Genomic DNA, 26,338 nt, shown 5'->3' with positions numbered 1-26,338 from the left:
GGAGGAGGAGGAGGAAGAACATCGTCAGTCGCCCTCTTGGTGAGGACACGGAAGTCTTGTCTGTTGTCAGCCATGCATGCCAGACTGCTTTTATGTTGCACTGCCTTTCTTGTGACCCTCGTATTCTCCAAATTTTGGGTGACAGTCATTACTAGTTGGTGACACTTCTAGACCCACGCTACAAGGAGAACTTTCTCTTATTCCTGAGGGAGACAGGTGTACTAAAATGGTGAAGTACCAGAAGGCAATTGTTGTGGAATTATTAAAAAAAATCCCAACTGAAAACGCTGGTGGCAGAGGTCACAGTTCCTGGGACAACCAAGGAGTACAGGCGAGAGAGACACAACTCCAATTCAGCAGAGCCAGGGGAATATTGACTAAATTCTGGGAGAGTTTTCTCATACCTTCTCATCGCTGTGGCCCTGAGGCGCGGGGTACTGTCACAAGGAGTGCAAAGTTTTCGAAGATGCTGAGGGAGTACCTTCCTGTTCGTACCAACATCCTGTGTGATTCCTCTCTGCCTTATAATTATTGGGTGTCCAAGCTGGACACGTGGCATGAACTGGCTTCTCTGCACCTTGGAGGTCCTGGCCTGCCCTGCCGCTAGCGTTTTATCAGAGCGGGTTTTTAGTGCTGCTGGTGGAATTATAACTGATAAGGAAATGCTGACAGGCTGACTCTTATAAAAATGAACAAGGGCTAGATTGGGCCAGACTTTTCTACACCACCGAATGATAACAGCAAAACATACACTCAAATCCAGTGTCCTTTTTTGGGAGGTCTACTCCCATACACCTCTTCACACCCACACATGGGTATACACTTCCTGATTTTGCTGTTATCCTCATCTTCATTAGCCATCACCACTAGATCACCATAGTGACCATGGTCCGTGACACAACAGCCATGTTATTGCGTTAAAAGGTGGTTTTGATGTCCGTAAAATATATGTTTACACATTATGTTGATGTGCACCCCAAGGGGGAAAGGTTTGTCAGCCCATACACTTACAGTATGGGTATTACAAGTATAGGAGACCAGCTCCTTTGTAATGGGAACAGATTTTTAGAAGGCCCTCCTCCACGTCTCTGCCAAGGGGTATTGTGGTGCGTCCAAATTTGTGGCAGGCCTTGCATTCATTGCATAGGAAAACAATAATGGAGACCCACGTCCTAATAATGTGAAATTTGTTGTTTGGTCAGCTTCAACAATGCAATTCTCCACTGCTGGTTCTTCAGGCTCACCACTGCAATGCTCCTCTGCCGCATCTTCATCCTCAACTATGCAATGCTCCACTGCCGGGTCTTCAGCCACAACACTTGCACTCACTTCATGGGCAAACATTGTCTGAGTACCAAATGAATAATGGGAACTTTGGATTCATGTGGACATCCAGGACGTCTGTTTAATGGGTTATTGGGGTGCGTCCAAATTTGGGGTAGGCCTTGCATGCAATGCATAGGCAATAACAGTATAGGAGACCCACTGTTTAATAATGGGAACAACAAAGCATAGCCGGCTGATGGCTCTCTAAGAAGATTAAAGTCCGTCTGATCGCCCTCCTCCTTTAACAGTCCCTCCTTCATGAATGAAACAGGATGTGTCTGATGATGTGTCACACACCACATGGCCAGCTAAGGTAAAAATGACATTCCCCAGTGAATGCATTTGGCTTGGTTGAAAGCAATGCTAAAGTTGAAAAACTCATCAAAAGCGCTACGTGTGAACATAGCTCAAGTGGTGGAGGAACATTTTTGTTTTAACACACAGTAATCTCCAGCGATCTCAGGCAGGAAGGTAGTTATAAAAAATATTCCTTTATTTCTTTTCTTTAAAAGAACATGTTACAGGTAGTGGATATCCCAGTGGAACATTTTTGTTTTGGGTTATTTATTTGGCCAAATCAAAACCCTGGAAAAGATGTTCCTTTCCTGGGAGTCAGAAACGCTTCCAGGGGTCTTCCCCCATGATGTTCTCATGTCATTTCAGCACTGTTCCCATCGATTTCTGATGTTTTCAGACGCTAAAAATACCCTGGGGGGGGGGTTGTGGCAGAAGTGCTCAGGTTTCCCATAGACTTACATGGGGTTAGTTGCTCGGGTCGAGAACCCGAGCATTTTAGTGCTCGCCCATCACTAGTAATGGCTTGTTCACCATAACTGTTAGGAAGTGTTGCTGCCATGAGCTCCACTCTGTTTCTGTCTTTTTGTTACTTGTGCCGGGGCTGTCAGTCTGAGCTGCAATCACCTGTGTTCATTTTCCTTAATCAGGCTTCTACTTAAGCATGCTACTTTCTTCCCCCAGTGTCAACCGTACACTCGCTGTTGCCTGTGGAACATTGATCCCTCTGCGCTCTGTGCCTGACCCAGCTTGACTTGATTCTCTTCCTGGACTCAGACCTTTTGCATGTGACCTGAATCATAGAATCATAGAATCGTAGATTTGGAAGGGACCTCCTGGGCCATCTGGCCCAACCCCCTGCTCAAAGCAGGATTCGCTAAATCATCCCAGTCAGATATCTGTCCAGCCTCTGTTTGAAGACTTCCATTGAAGGAGAACTCACCACTTCTCGTGGCAGCTTGTTCCACTCATTGATCACTCTGTCAAAAAGTTTTTTCTAATATCTAATCTGTATCTCCTCTCATTCAGTTTCATCCCATTGCTTCTAGTCTTTCCTTGTGCAAATGAGAATAAAGTTGATCCTTCTACAATGTGACAGCCCTTTAGATATTTGTAGACAGCTATTAAGTCTCCTCTCAGTCTTCTCTTTTGCAAACTAAACATTCCCAAATCCTGCAACCTTTCCTCATAAGACAGGGTTTGCAGACCGGTCACCATTCTGGTCGCTCTTTTCTGAACTTGCTCCAGTGTCTTTTTTAAAATGTGGTGCCCAAAACTGGACACAATATTCCAGATGAGGTCTGACCAAAGAGGAGTAGAGGGAAATAATGACTTCATGTGATCTAGACTGTATGCTTCTGTTAATACATCCTAGAATTGCATTTGCCTTTTTTGCTGCTGCATCACACTGTTGACTCATATTCAGTCTGTGATCTATTAGTATACCCAAGTCTTTTTCACATGTGCTGTCACTTAGCCCTATACCTCCCATTCTGTATATGCTTTTTTCATTTTTATTGCCCAGATGTAGTACTTTGCATTTTTCCCTGTTAAAAACCATTCTGTTAGTTGCTGCCCACTTCTCCAGTTTATTTATATCTTTTTGAATCCTCTCTCTCTCTTCTCTAGTATTAGCTATCGCTCCTAGCTTTGTGTCATCAGCAAATTTAATCAGTTTACCCTCAATTCCTTCATCTAAATCGTTGATAAAGATGTTGAACAACACAGGGCCCAGGACAGAGCCCTGTGGTACCCCACTTGAGACATTCTTCCAAATGGATATGCAGCCAGTTATGAATCCACCTAACAGTTGCCTTGTCCATTCCATACTTAGTCATTTTTTCACTAAGGATTGTATGAGAGACTTTGTCAAATGCTTTGCTGAAGTCAAGATATACTATATCAACAGCATTTCCTTGATCCACCCAATCAGTGATTCCGTCATAGAAGGAGATTAAGTTAGCTTGACATGACTTATTAGTTACAAACCCATGCTGACTCTGTTTAATCACTTCATTCTTATCCAGGTACTGACATACATGTTGTTTAATAATTTGTTCAAAGATCTTTCCTGGTATAGAAGTCAGACTCACCGGCCTATAGTTGCCTGGTTCCACCTTCTTCCCCTTTTTGAAGATAGGAACATTTGCTCTTCTCCAGTCTTCTGGGACTTCTCCTGTTCTCCAAGAATTTTCAAAGATTATGGAGAGGGGTTCAAAAATTTCTTCTGCTATCTCCTTCAGTACTCTGGGGTGTAATTCCTCTGGACCTGGAGACTTGAATTCATTTAGGTTAGCTAAGTGTTTCCTCACTATCTTTCTGTTTATAGATATCCTGGATTCTTCTATTACCTTAATAGGACAGTGAAGAACAGTTGATGTTACATTTCCTTTCTGAGAGAAAACAGATGCAAAATAGGAATTTAAAAGTTCGGCCTTCTCAACATCCTGTCTTACCATTTCATCATTTTCATCCTGTAAAAATCCTATAGCATCTTTGACTTTTCTTTTACTTTTGACATATCCCCAAAATCCTTTATTATTGCTTTTGACATCTCTTGCAAGCCTCAATTCATTGTCAGCTTTAGCTAATCTGATTTGTGCCCTGCAGGTTCTGCAGACAGCATTATATTCTTCTTTAGATATGCCTCCCTCTTTCCATTTTATAAACATTTTTTTCTTCCTTTTTAGCATGTGCTTAAGTTCTGTGTTCATCCATCCTGGCTTCCTTAAATGCTTCCTATTCTTCCCTCTTTTTGGAATTGTTAACAATTGTGCTTTGAGAATTTCATTTTTCAAGATTTCCCATCCTTCCTGGACATTTTTGTGTTTAAGGATATCCAGTCATTAGATCCCTCCAATTCTTTTTCTGATTCCCTTAAAATCTGCCTTTCTGAAATCTAACCTTGACGTCTGAGTCTTCACAGGTCTTCCTCCTCTAGTTATCTAAAATTCTAAAATAGCATGGTCGCTACCTCCTATTGTCCCAGCCACTTTTACCTCCTCAACCATTTCCTCCCTGTTTATAAGGATTAGATCCAAGGTAGCAGTTCCCCTTGTTTTCTCCCCTACCTTTTGGAAGATAAAGTTGTCAGCAAGAGAGGATAAGAATTTCCTTGACCTGTTAGTTTTGCCTGAGAGAGATTCCCAACAAATGTCTGGATAGTTGAAATCTCCCATGACAACTATGTCATATTTTTTGGAGAACTTGGCCATTTGATGCATAAAGAGTTCATCCATATCTTCAGCTTGCACAGGCGGCCTGTAGTAAATGCCTACAATGGTGTCCTTTCCATTGTTCTGTCCTTGTATTCTTACCCAAACAGTTTCCACAGAACTCCCAGTCTCTGAAGCTTCAATCTCTGTGCAGATATACGCGTTACTAACATACAATGCGACACCCCCTCCTCGTTTATCAAGTCTGTTTCTTGCAAATAAGTTGTATCCTTCTAGTCTTGTATTCCAATCATGTGTATTGTCCCACCAAGTTTCAGTGATTCCAATGACATCATATTTATTTTCCTGTGTTAGTAGTTCCAATTCTCCTTGTTTGTTGCCCATGCTTTGTGCATTAGTATAGAAACATTTTAGTTTGTGATTGGTTTCTCTTTCTCCAATATTTTTATTAATTAGATTCTTTCGTCTTTGTTCTTCCTTTCCACTTCTAATAGCAGAGTTCTCAATAGCATTTGTCAGGTGTATGGCTTTTTCTGGTCTTTTGCTTCCCTTCCCATGTTGTTCTAGTTTAAAGCTCTCCTTACAAGTGTAGCAAGGCGACTTCCAAATACATGCTTTCCAGTCTTCGTAAGGTGCACCCCATCTCTAGCAAGTAGTCCATCGTATAAGTAGTTCACTCCGTGATCCAGAAATCCAAATAGTTGCTGACGGCACCATCGACGTAGCCAGTTGTTCACTTGCAGAATCTTATTCCACCTCCTTGTTCCATGGCCATCCACTGGGAGGATGGAAGAGAAGACCACCTGCGCTCCCAGTTCTTTCACTTTCTTGCCTAAGTCTTCAAAGTCTCTGCAGATGGTTTCCAGGTTGTTTCTTGCGGTGTCATTTGTCCCCACATGTAGTAGCAGGAATGGGTAGTCATCTGTAGGTCTGAAGAGTCCTGATATCCTGTCAGACACATCTTTAATTTTTGCACCTGGAAGACAGCACATTTCTCTTGAAGTTATATGACTTCTGTTGTGCCTGCTCCCTGTAAACTGTTGTCTCTCTGGCTTCCCTGACCTCGGCTCGTGTATTGGACTTCGTCTCTGACTTCCTTTTTTCGTACTGCGCCATTTCCTAGACCTGAACTCGGATTGTTTGACCTCCCTTTACTTACAGCAAGTAGTATACAGTACATATTTACTGCCGTGACTCGCGTCACATTACAATTGACGGTTAAAAATTTTTCAGTTTCCCACCTATGGTTCCGATACATACTTTGTGTGATCAGGTGGCGAATCTGACTCAGTTAGTCCAAGATCTGGCCTTGGAACAACACAAACTGGCTTCCTCTCATGCTCAGTTACAGGGCCAGATTTCTGGTACTGCCCCTCAGAATTCCTCTCCTCAGACCGCTGTTACGACTTCTGTACCATCTGACATATATTTGAGCCCCTCTGAACCTGTTATAGCACTCCCTGACAAATTTTCAGGAGAGACGGACCAGTTCAGAATTTTTAAAAAGAGTTGTAAATTATTGTTTACCTTGCGCCCCCGGTCATCAGGGAATGAGCCACAGTGAGTGGAAATTATAATGTCACTTTTGCGGGGGGTGCTCAGACCTGGACATTTTCCCTACTCTCTTTTGATCCCGAACGTCTTTTGGTGGACACCTTTTTCACGCTTTAGGACAGATTTATGACAAACCTGACAGAGTTAAGGTGGCAGAGACAAGGTTCATGGACCTAACAGACGGGAAACGCACAGAGAAGACTATTGTACTGAGTTTTGTCAGTGGTCTTCTGAGGTCCTGTGGAATGACGCAGCTCTCAGATGCCAATTCCTCAGGGGTCTTTCGGAGTCTCTAAAGGACGCTCTGTTTCTACATGCTCCACCTGATTGTTTGGTGGATGCCATGACTCAGGCTATCGGCATGGATAGGAGGATGCAGGAGAGATGCGAGTTGCAAAAACAGGGCTCCATTTTATCCAACTGGCCCGATTTATACACCTGAGGTGGAACCTACGGAGGTTGGTGCTGCCAGCTCAAGGATTAAGGAGAGGAGACACCATCGGTAAATTGGACTTTGTCTCTTTTGTGGCCAAGCTGGACATTTCTTAAAAGATTGCTTGGCACGACCTGCAGCAAACAAGTCATTGGGAAACGTCTAAGTCTGGGTGATTGTCGAGGAGGTCACTCAGACTTACTGGTACCCTTTTACTCCTCTGATAAGGTGTTGTTGAATACTGAACTTTTTCAAGATCAAGGTATGTTCACATTGGCTTTTGACTGCGGATCTGCTGCTAATTTCTTAGATGCGGGCATGGTTCTGAAGTTAGGATTAGGGACAGTTAAGCTAGAAAGCCCTATTCAAATCGTGGCAAGTGACAAGACACCGTTGCTCAAAAATCTGGTTCGGTTAGTTTTGGTGGAATTTACACTCAAGGTGGGGACTCTTTACACGGAATTTATCTCCTGTTATGTTTTGGACAATTTACCGGCTGGAATTGTGTTGGGTATTCCTTGGGTGCGTATGCATAATCTGATTATTGGCTGGAATCGGAGAGCTATTGTGAAATGGGGTCCTTATTGTATTAAAAAATGTCTTAAACCTGTGCATATTTGTTCCGTTAGTCTGGATTGTGTTCCAGAATACCTGGAAGACTTCGGAGATTTTTTTTGGAAAAAGAGTCTGAGACATTACCTCCTCACTGCCCCTATGACTGTGCTATTAATCTTATTTCTAATGCCAAATTACCCAAGGCTCACTTGTATAACTTGTCTGTCCCTGAGTGGCCACCAATTAGATGACACGACTTGTGCTTTAATAGCCCATGCTGGTGAGAATTCTGCTCATAGTCACCACCTCCTTCTTGGAGAAAGATTCTCACAATGAACTGGAACGTCACCAACATAAGAGGCACAAATAGTCATGTAATCGCTGTGCTGCCTCCATTATCATATATATACAGCAAGGGGTGTACTTCATTTTTCAAACATTGCTTTTGAAGCTTGGCTTAGATTTTGGTAAATAAATAACACTATGTAATCTGTCATGTGCTAATGCCCATCTGAGGTGTAATTTACTGAACCATCACCTGTAAGGTGCAGCGTAACCAGAAGACACCGGTGACCCCATTATTACATACCTGTGGTGTCATCTCCTGGACTCTCCTCCTTCACATCGCTCACACACGGCTGATCGCCCATCATCTGCTCGTCTTCATCCTCCACTTTAATATCAGTCAGATCTCCGCCCTGATGTCACATATATAACAGCTCAGTACAATACAGCAGATATCACCAGAAGAAGCCCCCAAATCTCTGAGCGCCCCCCATATAGATGTGGTGGAGGCCCAGCTTCATCTACCTGGCCACTCTCCGGACAGTCCTGGGAATTCAGAGGAGCCGGACATCTCTCTGGGGGATATCTTAGTCTGAAGCCATCTGTAGGAAACAGCCGGACAAGAGAGTGTTACATGAGATGATGGGAGTAGTATCTAGGTGACCCTCTAACAGACATGACTGTCCCCCTCCTTACACTGACGCCATCTGTAGGAAACAGCCGGACAAGAGAGGGTTACATGAGATGATGGGAGTAGTATCTAGGTGACCCTCTAACAGACATGACTGTCCCCTCCTTACACTGAGGCCACCTGTAGGAAACAGCCGGACAAGAGAGGGTTACATGAAATGATGGGAGTAGTATCTAGGTGACCCTCTAACAGACATGACTGTCCCCTCCTTACACTGAGGCCACCTGTAGGAAACAGCCGGACAAGAGAGGGTTACATGAAATGATGGGAGTAGTATCTAGGTGACCCTCTAACAGACATGACTGTCCCCTCCTTACACTGAGGCCATCTGTAGGAAACAGCCGGACAAGAGAGGGTTACATGAGATGATGGGAGTAGTATCTAGGTGACCCTCTAACAGACATGACTGTCCCCCTCCTTACACTGAGGCCATCTGTAGGAAACAGCCGGACAAGAGAGGGTTACATGAAATGATGGGAGTAGTATCTAGGTGACCCTCTAACAGACATGACTGTCCCCTCCTTACACTGAGGCCATCTGTAGGAAACAGCCGGACAAGAGAGGGTTACATGAGATGATGGGAGTAGTATCTAGGTGACCCTCTAACAGACATGACTGTCCCCTCCTTACACTGAGGCCATCTGTAGGAAACAGCCGGACAAGAGAGGGTTACATGAAATGATGGGAGTAGTATCTAGGTGACCCTCTAACAGACATGACTGTCCCCTCCTTACACTGAGGCCATCTGTAGGAAACAGCCGGACAAGAGAGGGTTACATGAAATGATGGGAGTAGTATCTAGGTGACCCTCTAACAGACATGACTGTCCCCTCCTTACACTGAGGCCATCTGTAGGAAACAGCCGGACAAGAGAGGGTTACATGAGATGATGGGAGTAGTATCTAGGTGACCCTCTAACAGACATGACTGTCCCCCTCCTTACACTGAGGCCATCTGTAGGAAACAGCCGGACAAGAGAGGGTTACATGAAATGATGGGAGTAGTATCTAGGTGACCCTCTAACAGACATGACTGTCCCCTCCTTACACTGAGGCCATCTGTAGGAAACAGCCGGACAAGAGAGGGTTACATGAGATGATGGGAGTAGTATCTAGGTGACCCTCTAACAGACATGACTGTCCCCTCCTTACACTGAGGCCATCTGTAGGAAACAGCCGGACAAGAGAGGGTTACATGAAATGATGGGAGTAGTATCTAGGTGACCCTCTAACAGACATGACTGTCCCCTCCTTACACTGAGGCCATCTGTAGGAAACAGCCGGACAAGAGAGGGTTACATGAAATGATGGGAGTAGTATCTAGGTGACCCTCTAACAGACATGACTGTCCCCTCCTTACACTGAGGCCACCTGTAGGAAACAGCCAGACAAGAGAGGGTTACATGGGATGATGGGAGTAGTATCTAGGTGACCCTCTAACAGACATGACTGTCCCCTCCTTACACTGAGGCCACCTGTAGGAAACAGCCGGACAAGAGAGGGTTACATGAAATGATGGGAGTAGTATCTAGGTGACCCTCTAACAGACATGACTGTCCCCTCCTTACACTGAGGCCATCTGTAGGAAACAGCCAGACAAGAGAGGGTTACATGAGATGATGGGAGTAGTATCTAGGTGACCCTCTAACAGACATGACTGTCCCCTCCTTACACTGAGGCCATCTGTAGGAAACAGCCGGACAAGAGAGGGTTACATGAAATGATGGGAGTAGTATCTAGGTGACCCTCTAACAGACATGACTGTCCCCTCCTTACACTGAGGCCACCTGTAGGAAACAGCCGGACAAGAGAGGGTTACATGAAATGATGGGAGTAGTATCTAGGTGACCCTCTAACAGACATGACTGTCCCCTCCTTACACTGAGGCCATCTGTAGGAAACAGCCGGACAAGAGAGGGTTACATGAAATGATGGGAGTAGTATCTAGGTGACCCTCTAACAGACATGACTGTCCCCTCCTTACACTGAGGCCACCTGTAGGAAACAGCCAGACAAGAGAGGGTTACATGGGATGATGGGAGTAGTATCTAGGTGACCCTCTAACAGACATGACTGTCCCCCTCCTTACACTGAGGCCACCTGTAGGAAACAGCCAGACAAGAGAGGGTTACATGGGATGATGGGAGTAGTATCTAGGTGACCCTCTAACAGACATGACTGTCCCCTCCTTACACTGACGCCATCTGTAGGAAACAGCCGGACAAGAGAGTGTTACATGAGATGATGGGAGCAGTATCTAGGTGACTCTCTAACAGACATGACTGTCCCCTCCTTACACTGAGGCCATCTGTAGGAAACAGCCGGACAAGAGAGTGTTACATGAGATGATGGGAGTAGTATCTAGGTGACCCTCTAACAGACATGACTGTCCCCTCCTTACACTGAGGCCACCTGTAGGAAACAGCCGGACAAGAGAGGGTTACATGAAATGATGGGAGTAGTATCTAGGTGACCCTCTAACAGACATGACTGTCCCCTCCTTACACTGAGGCCACCTGTAGGAAACAGCCAGACAAGAGAGGGTTACATGGGATGATGGGAGTAGTATCTAGGTGACCCTCTAACAGACATGACTGTCCCCTCCTTACACTGAGGCCACCTGTAGGAAACAGCCGGACAAGAGAGGGTTACATGAAATGATGGGAGTAGTATCTAGGTGACCCTCTAACAGACATGACTGTCCCCTCCTTACACTGAGGCCATCTGTAGGAAACAGCCGGACAAGAGAGGGTTACATGAGATGATGGGAGTAGTATCTAGGTGACCCTCTAACAGACATGACTGTCCCCTCCTTACACTGAGGCCACCTGTAGGAAACAGCCGGACAAGAGAGGGTTACATGAAATGATGGGAGTAGTATCTAGGTGACCCTCTAACAGACATGACTGTCCCCCTCCTTACACTGACGCCATCTGTAGGAAACAGCCGGACAAGAGAGTGTTACATGAGATGATGGGAGTAGTATCTAGGTGACCCTCTAACAGACATGACTGTCCCCCTCCTTACACTGACGCCATCTGTAGGAAACAGCCGGACAAGAGAGGGTTACATGAGATGATGGGAGTAGTATCTAGGTGACCCTCTAACAGACATGACTGTCCCCTCCTTACACTGAGGCCATCTGTAGGAAACAGCCGGACAAGAGAGGGTTACATGAGATGATGGGAGTAGTATCTAGGTGACCCTCTAACAGACATGACTGTCCCCCTCCTTACACTGACGCCATCTGTAGGAAACAGCGGGACAAGAGAGTGTTACATGAGATGATGGGAGTAGTATCTAGGTGACCCTCTCACAGACATGACTGTCCCCCTCCTTACACTGACGCCATCTGTAGGAAACAGCCGGACAAGAGAGTGTTACATGAGATGATGGGAGTGGTATCTAGGTGACCCTCTAACAGACATGACTGTCCCCCTCCTTACACTGACGCCATCTGTAGGAAACAACCGGACAAGAGAGGGTTACATGAGATGATGTGAGCAGTATCTAGGTGACCCTCTAACAGACATGACTGTCCCCTCCTTACACTGAGGCCATCTGTAGGAAACAGCCGGACAAGAGAGTGTTACATGAGATGATGGGAGTGGTATCTAGGTGACCCTCTAACAGACATGACTGTCCCCCTCCTTACACTGACGCCATCTGTAGGAAACAGCCGGACAAGAGAGTGTTACATGAGATGATGTGAGCAGTATCTAGGTGACCCTCTAACAGACATGACTGTCCCCTCCTTACACTGACGCCATCTGTAGGAAACAGCCGGACAAGAGAGTGTTACATGAGATGATGTGAGCAGTATCTAGGTGACCCTCTAACAGACATGACTGTCCCCCTCCTTACACTGAGGCCATCTGTAGGAAACAGCCGGACAAGAGAGTGTTACATGAGATGATGTGAGCAGTATCTAGGTGACCCTCTAACAGACATGACTGTCCCCTCCTTACACTGACGCCATCTGTAGGAAACAGCCGGACAAGAGAGTGTTACATGAGATGATGTGAGCAGTATCTAGGTGACCCTCTAACAGACATGACTGTCCCCCTCCTTACACTGACGCCATCTGTAGGAAACAGCCGGACAAGAGAGTGTTACATGAGATGATGTGAGCAGTATCTAGGTGACCCTCTAACAGACATGACTGTCCCCTCCTTACACTGAGGCCATCTGTAGGAAACAGCCGGACAAGAGAGTGTTACATGAGATGATGGGAGTAGTATCTAGGTGACCCTCTAACAGACATGACTGTCCCCTCCTTACACTGAGGCCATCTGTAGGAAACAGCCGGACAAGAGAGGGTTACATGAGATGATGGGAGTAGTATCTAGGTGACCCTCTAACAGACATGACTGTCCCCCTCCTTACACTGACGCCATCTGTAGGAAACAGCGGGACAAGAGAGTGTTACATGAGATGATGGGAGTAGTATCTAGGTGACCCTCTCACAGACATGACTGTCCCCCTCCTTACACTGAGGCCATCTGTAGGAAACAGCCGGACAAGAGAGTGTTACATGAGATGATGGGAGTGGTATCTAGGTGACCCTCTAACAGACATGACTGTCCCCCTCCTTACACTGACGCCATCTGTAGGAAACAGCCGGACAAGAGAGTGTTACATGAGATGATGTGAGCAGTATCTAGGTGACCCTCTAACAGACATGACTGTCCCCTCCTTACACTGACGCCATCTGTAGGAAACAGCCGGACAAGAGAGTGTTACATGAGATGATGTGAGCAGTATCTAGGTGACCCTCTAACAGACATGACTGTCCCCCTCCTTACACTGAGGCCATCTGTAGGAAACAGCCGGACAAGAGAATGTTACATGAGATGATGGGAGTAGTATCTAGGTGACCCTCTAACAGACATGACTGTCCCCCTCCTTACACTGACGCCATCTGTAGGAAACAGCGGGACAAGAGAGTGTTACATGAGATGATGGGAGTAGTATCTAGGTGACCCTCTCACAGACATGACTGTCCCCCTCCTTACACTGAGGCCATCTGTAGGAAACAGCCGGACAAGAGAGTGTTACATGAGATGATGGGAGTGGTATCTAGGTGACCCTCTAACAGACATGACTGTCCCCCTCCTTACACTGACGCCATCTGTAGGAAACAGCCGGACAAGAGAGTGTTACATGAGATGATGTGAGCAGTATCTAGGTGACCCTCTAACAGACATGACTGTCCCCTCCTTACACTGACGCCATCTGTAGGAAACAGCCGGACAAGAGAGTGTTACATGAGATGATGTGAGCAGTATCTAGGTGACCCTCTAACAGACATGACTGTCCCCCTCCTTACACTGACGCCATCTGTAGGAAACAGCCGGACAAGAGAATGTTACATGAGATGATGGGAGTAGTATCTAGGTGACCCTCTAACAGACATGACTGTCCCCTCCTTACACTGAGGCCACCTGTAGGAAACAGCCGGACAAGAGAGGGTTACATGAAATGATGGGAGTAGTATCTAGGTGACCCTCTAACAGACATGACTGTCCCCCTCCTTACACTGACGCCATCTGTAGGAAACAGCGGGACAAGAGAGTGTTACATGAGATGATGGGAGTAGTATCTAGGTGACCCTCTAACAGACATGACTGTCCCCCTCCTTACACTGACGCCATCTGTAGGAAACAGCCGGACAAGAGAGGGTTACATGAGATGATGGGAGCAGTATCTAGGTGACCCTCTAACAGACATGACTGTCCCCCTCCTTACACTGACGCCATGTGTAGGAAACAGCCGGACAAGAGAATGTTACATGGGATGATGGGAGTAGTATCTAGGTGACCCTCTAACAGACATGACTGTCCCCCTCCTTACACTGAGGCCATCTGTAGGAAACAGCGGGACAAGAGAGTGTTACATGAGATGATGGGAGTAGTATCTAGGTGACCCTCTAACTGACATGACTGTCCCCCTCCTTACACTGAGGCCATCTGTAGGAAACAGCCGGACAAGAGAGGGTTACATGGGATGATGGGAGTAGTATCTAGGTGACCCTCTAACAGACATGACTGTCCCCCTCCTTACACTGAGGCCATCTGTAGGAAACAGCCGGACAAGAGAATGTTACATGGGATGATGGGAGTAGTATCTAGGTGACCCTCTAACAGACATGACTGTCACCCTCCTTACACTGAGGCCATCTGTAGGAAACAGCCGGACAAGAGAGGGTTACATGAGATGATGGGAGTAGTATCTAGGTGACCCTCTAACATAGAATCATAGAATCATAGAATCGTAGAGTTGGAAGGGACCTCCTGGGCCATCTGGTCCAACCCCCTGCTCAAAGCAGGATTCGCTAAATCATCCCAGTCAGATGTCTGTCCAGCCTCTGTTTGAAGACTTCCATTGAAGGAGAACTCACCATGACATGACTGTCCCCCTCCTTACACTGAGGCCATCTGTAGGAAACAGCCGGACAAGAGAGTGTTACATAAGATGATGGGAGTAGTATCTAGGTGACCCTCTAACAGACATGACTGTCCCCTCCTTACACTGAGGCCATCTGTAGGAAACAGCGGGACAAGATAGTGTTACATGAGATGATGGGAGTAGTATCTAGGTGACCCTCTAACAGACATGACTGTCCCCCTCCTTACACTGAGGCCATCTGTAGGAAACAGCCGGACAAGAGAATGTTACATGGGATGATGGGAGTAGTATCTAGGTGACCCTCTAACAGACATGACTGTCCCCCTCCTTACACTGAGGCCATCTGTAGGCAACAGCCGGACAAGAGAGTGTTACATGAGATGATGGGAATAGTATCTAGGTGACCCTCTAACAGACATGACTGTCCCCCTCCTTACACTGAGTCCATCTTTAGGAAACAGCCAGACAAGAGAGGGTTACATGAGATGATGGGCGTAGTATCTAGGTGACCCTCTAACAGACATGACTGTCCCCCTCCTTACACTGAGGCCATCTGTAGGAAACAGCCGGACAAGAGAGGGTTACATGAGATGATGGGAGTAGTATCTAGGTGGCCCTGTAGAAGCTTCAGCTGCCCAATATGCTCATTTTTTAGGTGTAGGGGTGTACAGTGGCATGTAACAGTTTGGGCACCCCTGTTATTGTGAAAAACTAAGCAAGCCAAAAGATTAAATTATCTCTAAAAGGCCTGAAGTTTAACATGACACATTTACTTTGCATTTTAGATGTGAGGCAGTGACCGGTGTCATATGTGAAGGTCGCTGTGTGTTCCCCCCAGGAAGCGCACGGAGGCGTATTGAGGCCATGGGAGTGCATTTCAGTCACAGGCGTAGCTGTGGTTGCAATACAGACAAAAGTGAGTATAGGTCTTGGACAAGCTAATTGCCCAGGGCAGATTTAAGAAAACCTGCTGGGCTTTTATTTTTAAAACAGATTACAGGATGGTAGTGGGGCAGTCGGTTTCTTTCCTGGCCGGAATTTTCATGTGGCCCATGGCCACAGTTTCCAGTTAAAAGCCCTGAAGTATAGGGTTTGGGTGTGTCAGTGTCAGCTTGGTTTTTGCAAGAGGCAAGAGTGAGCTCGACCTCTGTGAGGCAACAGAGGCAAGTGGAGCCAAACAGCCAAGGGAGCTGAAAGACCTGGCACCCACAGCGTACACGGCTGTGCAGTCGCCCACAGTAACCGGTCTTGGAGGTGGACTGGCGTGTTTCCCGGCTGCGATCTGGAGGATATGTTTCCCGGTTGCGATCTGGCGGATATTGTGTGCTGTGTATTTTTGTGAGTTGAGCATTAGGGCAGCACGGTGGCTCAGTGGAGTCCTGGGTTCGAATCCCACCAAGGACAACATCTGCAAGGAGTTTGTATGTTCTCCCCGTGTTTGCGTGGGTTTCCTCCGGGTACTCCGGTTTCCTCCCACACTCCAAAGACATACTGATAGGGAATATAGATTGTGAGCCCCACCGGGGACAGTGATGAAAATGTGTGCAAACTGTAAAGGGCTGCGGAATATGTTAGTGCTATATAAAAATAAAGATTATTATTATTATTAAAGAGATGTTTTGCTTTGAACTTTGCTGGGTCACGGCCTCATCACTGCATAGTGTGCTACCTCTGCACTACATAGGCAAAAAGTAAAAAAAAAAAAAACATATACATGTAGACACAGGAAAGAGCTGGGTGGAGTGCTTGCCTCTTGCACTCTTTTCAGTCAGACACACTCCAAATAGAAACACAGGCTTGTCTCCTTCTGAAGTCCTGTTTGGTAGTGCACCAAAGACTGGTCTGTACTTCCCACAGGTGCTACAAATGCAACACGGTTCTATGACAGCCTACGTCCAGGCCTTGCAGGAAAGACTTAATGTGGTGCATAAACATGTGTTCTCATCCATTCCAGATCCTAATGCCAGTGCAGATGTGCATCAGCTGAATCCAGGTGATTGGGTGGTTATACGCAGACACGTGAGACGGAGCCTGGACCCACGATTTGACGGCCCCTTCCAAGTCCAGCTGACCACCTCAGTAAAACCTGAGGGAAAGCCCACCTGTATCCACGCCAGTCACTGCAAGAAGGTCCTGTCAGCAGCAGAATGACTGTTCTCCTCATCACCTTGCTGGCAGTGACAGGGTTCCTGCACTCTACAGAGACACAGGACAAACTCTTAAATGCTGATTGGGACAACAAACTTATTCGGCATCATGCTCTTCTTATAAAGGACATGGAAGGACAGAAACCGAAGGACTGTTGGATCTGTACACACAGCCCAGTATCTGCGAGGACTTTGCCGTACTTAGCCTTACCTCTGGAGCCATGGGAGGTATTAACCCCACACTGCATACACAATGAGACTTGGACTCAATCTAGGTGTGCCCCGTGATATATCTGCCTCATTGGCTATAGTCGAATGGGCCGCTAATCCCTGGTTTCAGTTTAATATAACGCGGCCTAAGGTACAAATGTGGTAGCGGGAATATGACTCAGATGTCGGAAATATGGTCGCCAGGAGGAGGACTGAAGTCCCTCACTCAGACCCAATTCCCAATGATGGACGGTGGTTCAGTCTTCAACACACTGGAGCAGACACCTGTGGTGAGGACAATAATTGCTTCCGCATATACACTCATGATCAGACACAGGTTAATGAGACGGTGTACCAGGATGGTGTTGAAGGCTGTAGAGCATCTACGGGTAAAATAATAAGGAAAGAAAGGGGTAAATGTACATCTGGTATAAGGGGAAAACAAATGAATAATACTTGGTGCGCCCATAAGCCTATGTCAGGACTTGTGAGTTTATACCAATGTATACAGACCCCGGTCACGTGTGTGTTCTCTCAGAAGGAGTATTCTTGGTTTGCGGACATCGTGCCTACAGGTGGGTGAGCCCGGACATAAGAGGGGTTTGCGCTCTTGCCAAACTAACACCAGCCACTTTCATAGTTCCTCGTAGGTTAGGTGTCAAATCCAAAGCGCTAGCTAGGCAGGCTGTGTGAGTCCTTGTATGTATGTCTATGAGAACCTCTGAATGAGATGAGAGAGGAGTAATTGAGTATAAGGGATTTTTGTTCTCTTCTCTTTGTAAAATCAAATGACCACTGAAAAGTGAGAGGAAAAAAAATCCCTGAATGAGCACGTATGAATGAATCATCACACATCATTTTGTGTCAAGAGATTGTTACTAGAGTTGAGCGAAACGGGTCGAAAAAATTCAAAAGTCGCCAACTTTTGGCAAAGTCGGGTTTCATGAAACGAAACCCGACCCTAGGATGAGGTCGGCCACGAGGTCGGCGACTTACGCTCCAAAGTCGCGTTTCAAAAGTTTGTTTTGCGCTCTTTTTCAGCCAATCAGGATCCACGGACACTGTGGGCAACGTGATGACATAGGCACGGGTCACCACCATCTTTCAGAAGGGCATGCAAGTGATTGGCTTGCTTTGGTGGGCGTCACAGGGGGTATAAAAGGGCGTGCACGCCGACCGCCATCTTACTTCTGCCGATCTTAGTATAGGGAGAGGTTGCTGCTGATTCTGTAGGAAGAGCGTTAGGCAGGGAAGAAGACAAAAAAACTGCTTCTGCTGCTAGCGATTTGGCCTGCACAACACACAAGTCACTGTGTGTGCAGTGCAAGGGGAGGCTATATTGTGGTGTATCAGTGGTGTTGGTTGTTGGGCTGCCTTTTAAGGCTTCCTGACACGCTGGCATTGCTGTTTACCCACTGCTCCGCAAACTGCTTTTTTAAAAGCAATCCAATCTCCCTTATCCTCTCGTCACTTTGGTCACAGGCAGCTGTGCCATCGAGCGTGTCACATAGCGCTCAGATATCAGTGGGCCGCACACAATCCACAAGTGTCCAGTGTCCAAAAGTGTACGCAGAGATTCAAAATCTCCATTATCCTCTCGTCACTTTGGTCACAGGCAGCTGTGCCATCGAGCGTGTCACATAGCGCTCAGAAATCAGTGGGCCGCACACAATCCACAAGTGTCCACTGTCCACAAGTGTACGCAGAGATTCAAAATCTCCATTATCCTCTCGTCACTTTGGTCACAGGCAGCTGTGCCATCGAGCGTGTCACATAGCGCTCAGATATCAGTGGGCCGCACACAATCCACAAGTGTCCACTGTCCACAAGTGTGTGCAGAAATTCTAAAACTCCCCTGTCCTATAGACACCTTGTACCTTGTTTTACATTACTATATAGTTTGTTGGATTTTGTCTACATTTCTACCAAAAATGAGGAAGGCTGGTGGAAGAGGCCGTGGAATTGGGCGGGGGTTGGCAGCTGGTAATGATGGTGTTGGATCTGATGGTAGTGGCAAGAGCAAAATAGGACCGAATGCAGGAGGTGCTGACCCTGCGTCATCGTCTGTCTACATAAGGACTCGAACGCTTAGTTTTCTAGGAGTTGGCAAACCGCTTTTAAAGGCAGAGCATCAGGAAAAAGTTTTGTCTTACATTGCTGACTCAGCCTCCAGCTCTATCGCCTCCTCTTCTTCAGTTGTAAAAAGTAAAAGCACTGAGTCGTCATTGGAGGCTCATGTTCATGAACCACACCTTTCCTTGTGTCCTTCACCCCAACCAAGATTGAAGGATGACGCAGGCCATACTACTGATTACTCCATGGAGCTGTTTTCACATACCATGCCTGTATTATCAAGTGAAATGGTGAATTACCCAGGCCAAGATGAATCTGACATGGAGTGCACTGATGCACAGCCGCTGATGGATGATTCTGCTGGTACATTCACTCAGAGCACTACATTGTCCTCGCAGTGTAGAGCCAGATTTTGACCCTGATGAGACTCAGGTGCCCCTTCCCGCACACTATACCACCATACACGGTGACACAGAGAAAGGTGCACATGACATAGAAGAGGAGGTGATGAATGACCCAGTTGTTGACCCAGATTGGCATCCATTGGGGGAAGAGGGTGCTGCTTCCAATAGCTCAGATGAGGAGCATCCACAGCAGACATCGACATCGCAACAGCTGTTATCTGGCAGGCCCGGAGCACTCCAAAGACAGGTTCCAAACATCAAAAGAGTTGCTGGACAGCTTGTCCAGAGGGTCAAAAGATCACAGCGTGCTAGGCCGCAAAATGTCTGCCAAAGTAGGAAGAGTGCAGTGTGGCAGTTTTTTGAACAAAATCCTCATGATCAGGCCAAGGTTATCTGTAAGAAGTGCGCAAAGACCTTTAGCCGAGGGAAAAATCTGAAAAATTTGAATACCAGTTGCATGCTTAGACATTTAACCAGCATGCACTTGCAAGCGTGGACACAACACCAAACCTCAAGTGCCACATGTGCAACTGATCACAACAAAGGTAGTCAGCAACGCTACATTGTTTCCCCCACTGTAAGCCCACCGGTTAGCACAGCAGCAAATGTTGAGGTGTCGTTGCAAGGCCACAGCAGTCAAGGAATCCCACTGTTATATCAACGAAAGACTGATTCTAGGCCATCAGAAAGAACAACAACTCCATCACCATCATCAACCCTCTCTCAGTCCGCCCTGTCCACCGCTACTTCCACCATATGCAGCTCTCAAGTCCAGCTCACCCTCCCAGACACTATGAGTAGGTCAAGAAAGTACTCAGTCTCTCATCCGCGTACACTGGGTTTGAACGCCCACATTGCCAAACTAATCTCGTTTGAGATGATGCCCTTTCGGTTGGTGGAAAGCACAGCTTTCCGCGAACTCATGGCCTATGCAGTACCACGCTATGACCTACCCAGTCGCCACTTCTTCTCTCGCAAAGCCATCCCAGCCCTCCACCATCATGTGAAAGAACGCATTGTCCATGCACTCAAGCAGTCAGTGAGCGGAAAGGTGCACCTCACAACTGATGCATGGTCCAGTCGGCATGGCCAGGGCCGTTACGTGTCCATCACTGCGCACTGGGTTAATGTGGTGGATGCAGGGTCCACAGGGGACAGCGGTGGTGGGACAGTGCTGCCTAGCCCACGGTATAGGAAACAGTTGGCTGTAGGCGTTCGACCCTCCTCCTCCTCCTCCTCCAGAAGCGACAGCTCGTCCACAGAGCGCAGTCGTACGAGCACTCCATCTGCAGCTGCCACTGTTGCACACGATGTGTCCCCCTATCGAGCAGCTAGTGGAAAGCGTCAGCAGGCTGTGTTGCAGATGATGTGTTTGGGCGACAGACACACCGCCGAGGTGCTGGCCGAGTACTTGAAGCGACAAACTGAGTCATGGCTGGGCAGTGTACATCTTGAGGCAGGCAAGGTAGTTAGTGATAACGGCCGTAATTTTGTGGCAGCCATAGCCCTTTCAAAACTCAGCCACATACCTTGCTTGGCTCACACCTTGAACCTGGTGGTGCAGTGCTTCCTCAAAAATTATCCGGAGTTAACAGCCCTGCTCCAGAAGGTGCGAAGACTGTGCGCGCACATCCGCCGGTTGCCTGTACACTCCGTTCGTATGCAGAAGCTGCAGCGATTGCTCCACCTTCCCAACCACCGCCTCATTATCGACATTGCAACAAGGTGGAACTCCACCCTGCACATGGTGGAGCGGCTGTGCGAGCAGAGGCAGGCCATAATGCATTTGTGGGAGGATACACGGCCAGGCACTTTGAGAGCAGACATGGAGTTGACAGGCGTGCAGTGGTCGAAGCTGAAAGACCTTTGTAAAGTCCTTCAGTGTTTTGAGGAATGCACACGGCTGGTAAGCGCAGACGACGCCATCCTAAGCATGAGCATCCCACTTATGCGTCTGCTCATGCAAACTTTGACGCACCTTAAGGAGCAGGCGTCTGCAGCCAATGTTGATGAGGAGGAAGAGGAGGAGGGAATCCTTGATGACATTCAGCCATTGTCTGCTCAGGGACCTCTCCTGGACGAGGTGGAGGAAGAAGAGGAGGAGGAGGAGGATGATGGGGATGATTACTTAGGGGAGGAGGATGCATCTCGTGGGGCAAGTGAAAATGTTGGCGTGGCAAGTTCTGGTACAGGGTTTGTGCGTGACTGGAGGGATGTGGATTTGCCAGAAAGTGCTCCTCCACCCAGCACTCGCAGTGCATCATTGACACCGGGAACATTGGCCCACATGTCAGATTATGCCTTGCGGATCCTAAAAAGGGACCCCCGCATTGCCAAAATGATGAACGATGACGACTACTGGTTGGCCAGCATCCTGGATCCACGCTATAAAGGCAAATTACAAAACATCATGCCACAGGAGAACCTTGACCTAATATTGGCTAATAAACAAGCAACTCTGGTAAATCGGTTGCTTGAGGCATTCCCAGCACACAGCAGCGGTGATGGTTCTCACACGAGCCGTACGGGCCGGGGGCAGCTTGGCAGAGGTGTTCGTGGTGCACACAGCAGAAGTGGCGTTGGAGACAGGGGTTTCATGACAATGTTGTGGACTGATTTTTCAAATACCGCTCACACAACTGGTAATACTGCATCGATGGAAAGTGACAGGAGACAGCAGTTGTCAACTATGGTTACAAACTACTTTTCCTCCCATATCGATGTTCTCCCACACAGGTCATTCCCCTTTGACTATTGGGCCGCTAAACTGGACACCTGGCCTGAATTGGCCCAATATGCCTTACAGGAGCTCGCTTGCCCAGCTGCAAGTGTGCTATCGGAAAGAGTCTTCAGTGCAGCTGGATCAATCCTGACAGAAAAAAGGACCCGTCTGTCAACCCAAAATGTGGATGATCTATCCTTCATTAAAATGAACCACGCATGGGTTTCCAAGGATTTTGTCCCACCTTCCCCTGATGACACATAGGGTGACAGAAAAATGGCTTGCTTTGGTCCACCTCTTCCTGGTACTTCACCTATTTCGCCTTTTGCATCAGTTGAATGTCCAACATCAACATATGCCACTTTCTAAAACTCCCTAACTGTGCTGCCTCCCCCCCCCATGGCCGGGGTCACCACCTAGCGCACGACACCGTGCGAGTGCCGTTGCCCTGGACAGGTGGGTAGGCCGACTCTTGGGCGCGGGCACTGGCACAGGGTCCCTCATAGTGCAATCAAGTGTCTCTGACGGTGGTGGTGCACACCCGCCGTCAGACACACCGCTGTACTATGAGGGGCCCAGTGCCAGTACCGACGCCCACGAGTGGGCCCCCCTTGCTTGGCCAGGGCCCCAGCATTTGCAATCTTTACCTCTCCCTGCTCCTCCGCTGTGTAATCTGGGCCGTCAAATCCATACTGTGCCTGACACCGTCTGAGCCTGCCTCCTGAGACATATATTTTGAATGTGTACGCTATCCATACATGTTATCCAGGGATACGGTACCCTTTCTAACCTTTGTGCAATCACGTGCAATCCATACTGGGCCTAACACCGTCTGAGCCTGCCTCATGCTGTATAGACATATATTTTGAATGTGTACGCTATCCATACATGTTATCCGGGGATACGGTACCCCTTCTAACCTTTGTGCAATGACGTGCAATCCATACTGGGCCTAACACCGTCTGAGCCTGCCTCATGCTGTATAGACATATATTTTGAATGTGTACGCTATCCATACATGTTATCCAGGGATACGGTACCCTTTCTAACCTTTGTGCAATCACGTGCAATCCATACTGGGCCTAACACCGTCTGAGCCTGCCTCATGCTGTATAGACATATATTTTGAATGTGTACGCTATCCATACATGTTATCCGGGGATACGGTACCCCTTCTAACCTTTGTGCAATGACGTGCAATCCATACTGGGCCTAACACCGTCTGAGCCTGCCTCATGCTGTATAGACATATATTTTGAATGTGTACGCTATCCATACATGTTATCCGGGGATACGGTACCCCTTCTAACCTTTGTGCAATGACGTGCAATCCATACTGGGCCTAACACCGTCTGAGCCTGCCTCATGCTGTATAGACATATATTTTGAATGTGTACGCTATCCATACATGTTATCCGGGGATACGGTACCCCTTCTAACCTTTGTGCAATGACGTGCAATCCATACTGGGCCTAACACCGTCTGAGCCTGCCTCATGCTGTATAGACATATATTTTGAATGTGTACGCTATCCATACATGTTATCCGGGGATACGGTACCCCTTCTAACCTTTGTGCAATGACGTGCAATCCATACTGGGCCTAACACCGTCTGAGCCTGCCTCATGCTGTATAGACATATATTTTGAATGTGTACGCTATCCATACATGTTATCCGGGGATACGGTACCCTTTCTAACCTTTGTGCAATCACGTGCAATCCATACTGGGCCTAACACCGTCTGAGCCTGCCTCATGCTGTATAGACATATATTTTGAATGTGTACGCTATCCATACATGTTATCCGGGGATACGGTACTCCTTCTAACCTTTGTGCAATGACGTGCAATCCATACTGGGCCTAACACCGTCTGAGCCTGCCTCATGCTGTATAGACATATATTTTGAATGTGTACGCTATCCATACATGTTATCCGGGGATACGGTACCCTTTCTAACCTTTGTGCAATGACGTGCAATCCATACTGGGCCTAACACCGTCTGAGCCTGCCTCATGCTGTATAGACATATATTTTGAATGTGTACGCTATCCATACATGTTATCCGGGGATACGGTACCCCTTCTAACCTTTGTGCAATGACGTGCAATCCATACTGGGCCTAACACGGTCTGAGCCTGCCTCATGCTGTATAGACATATATTTTGAATGTGTACGCTATCCATACATGTTATCCGGGGATACGGTACCCTTTCTAACCTTTGTGCAATGACGTGCAATCCATACTGGGCCTAACACCGTCTGAGCCTGCCTCATGCTGTATAGACATATATTTTGAATGTGTACGCTATCCATACATGTTATCCGGGGATACGGTACCCTTTCTAACCTTTGTGCAATGACGTGCAATCCATACTGGGCCTAACACCGTCTGAGCCTGCCTCATGCTGTATAGACATATATTTTGAATGTGTACGCTATCCATACATGTTATCCGGGGATACGATACCCCTTCTAACCTTTGTGCAATGACGTGCAATCCCTACTGGGCGTGAGAACGGCTGGCGAGCTGTTAAGCAAGCTACAGCACCTGTCCAGACAAGTACAGGGATTCCCTAGCGAGGAGACTTATTTGATTGTTTTCTATGTTGGGACAGCAATTTTTGGGGAGCACTATACTCTGGAGAATGATAGATGGGGCCCACCATACACTGGAACATTCCAAAGGTGGACATCAGACACTGGAGCAGCATTTACAGGGCCCATTATACACTAGAGCATTAGAAATGGGGCCCATTATGTTTGGAGCATTATTTGGGCCCATAAGACAGTGGAGCTTCATCCATGGGGACCAACATATACTGTAGCATTATGTGGAGCTCATCATATACTGTTTCAAACATTATATGGGACCAATGATTTTGTATGGAGAAATAGATGGGCCTCGTCATGAGATGTAAAAAGTGAGGTATTTTTCATTGTACTATACCGCTATTTCTCTGCCGTATCGGAGCATGATGAGTTGTGGTATGTGTTAAAGGGGCGCTCTTTCGCCCAGGGCACATGAAAACCTGGAGCCAGCCCTCCCCCCCACAATTTTAGCCAAATAACCCCCATTTTTCAGTACGTAACTTGTATTATGAAGTTAATTAAGGTTGACCAGCTTAAGTAAGAAGAATTGATGCTTTTGGCATTCAAATGGGCACTGTAGGTGTGTTTCCTGTCCTCCTCTCACTGCCGACTTTTATTCCCCATTGACTTACATTGGGTTTCGTGTTTCGTGACGACCCCGACTTTTCCCTATAATTGGACGATCTTGCTCGACCCGACTTTTGGAAAAGTCGGGTTTCACGAAACGAAACGCGACCCTAAAAAAACAAAAGTCGCTCAACTCTAATTGTTACCTTTCATTATACAGTTATCTGCTCTTACAGTGAAATCCCGTGATTTTGAGTTTTTTTTGTAGAAATTTATTTTGATTAAGTCTAAAGAGCTACGGCATTCTGTTACTTTATGAAGGACACTACATTCTGATGGGAGGGGGAATGATGCCGCTGCTTGGTTTCCTCTCGTCTTATCTCTGCTGCATGCAAGATTCTCTGTGGTTCTGAAATGCTCGCTATTAGATTTGTGCATTTTAAAGCAACAGTACTTAATTGAAGTGGAATGAAAATTTGTAAGTTGAAAGTAAAATATAGTGCCTAATGTAGAAGGAAATTGTAAGTGATTGTTTGGTCATTAATGTGTTTGAACCTGCTGTGAAGGGTTAATACTAAAATCAGAGATGAAGTTTTTTTTTATCCATTCTCTGAAGGTTTCATTTCTCCGTTTTTGTTGACGTAAGATACATTTTGTAATTAGGTAAAAGTTCAAACTCATGAAACCAGACTGTTCCCATCAGGTGCAAGATAAGGGAGGCGGGGTGTAAAACTCTGAAGAATATGCCATTATACTACTTTCTATTTGGATACGGACATATATGTAGTTTCCGGTTTTCTTGCAATATTATTGGCTTACAAAGTGAAATGATTTTATTGGTAGTTGAGAACTTTGCATAATTAAGCAAAATGTTATAAAAGTGACTAAAATAAAGGGGCTTA

At 46.9% G+C, this 26,338-nt stretch overlaps 1 protein-coding gene across 1 annotated transcript in view; it reads right to left on the bottom strand.

Moving 5' to 3' along the window:
- Window positions 1-26,338, bottom strand: part of LOC141078577 (uncharacterized) — a 184,657-nt gene that overhangs the window by 64,043 nt on the left and 94,276 nt on the right. The window contains exons 3-4 of the mRNA XM_073565204.1: window positions 8,149-8,225; window positions 7,928-8,036 (exon numbers count right to left, since the gene is read on the bottom strand). Of these exons, the coding sequence (XP_073421305.1) occupies window positions 7,928-8,036; window positions 8,149-8,225 (186 nt within the window). The remainder of the gene's footprint in view (window positions 1-7,927; window positions 8,037-8,148; window positions 8,226-26,338) is intronic.

This window comes from Dendrobates tinctorius, unplaced genomic scaffold (assembly GCF_039654945.1).
Source record: "Dendrobates tinctorius isolate UK_male_01 unplaced genomic scaffold, ASM3965494v1 ptg000582l, whole genome shotgun sequence".
NCBI lineage: Eukaryota > Metazoa > Chordata > Amphibia > Anura > Dendrobatidae > Dendrobates > Dendrobates tinctorius.
The sequence above is the reverse complement of the archived record's forward strand: the minus strand, read 5'-3'. Positions and strand labels throughout refer to the sequence as shown.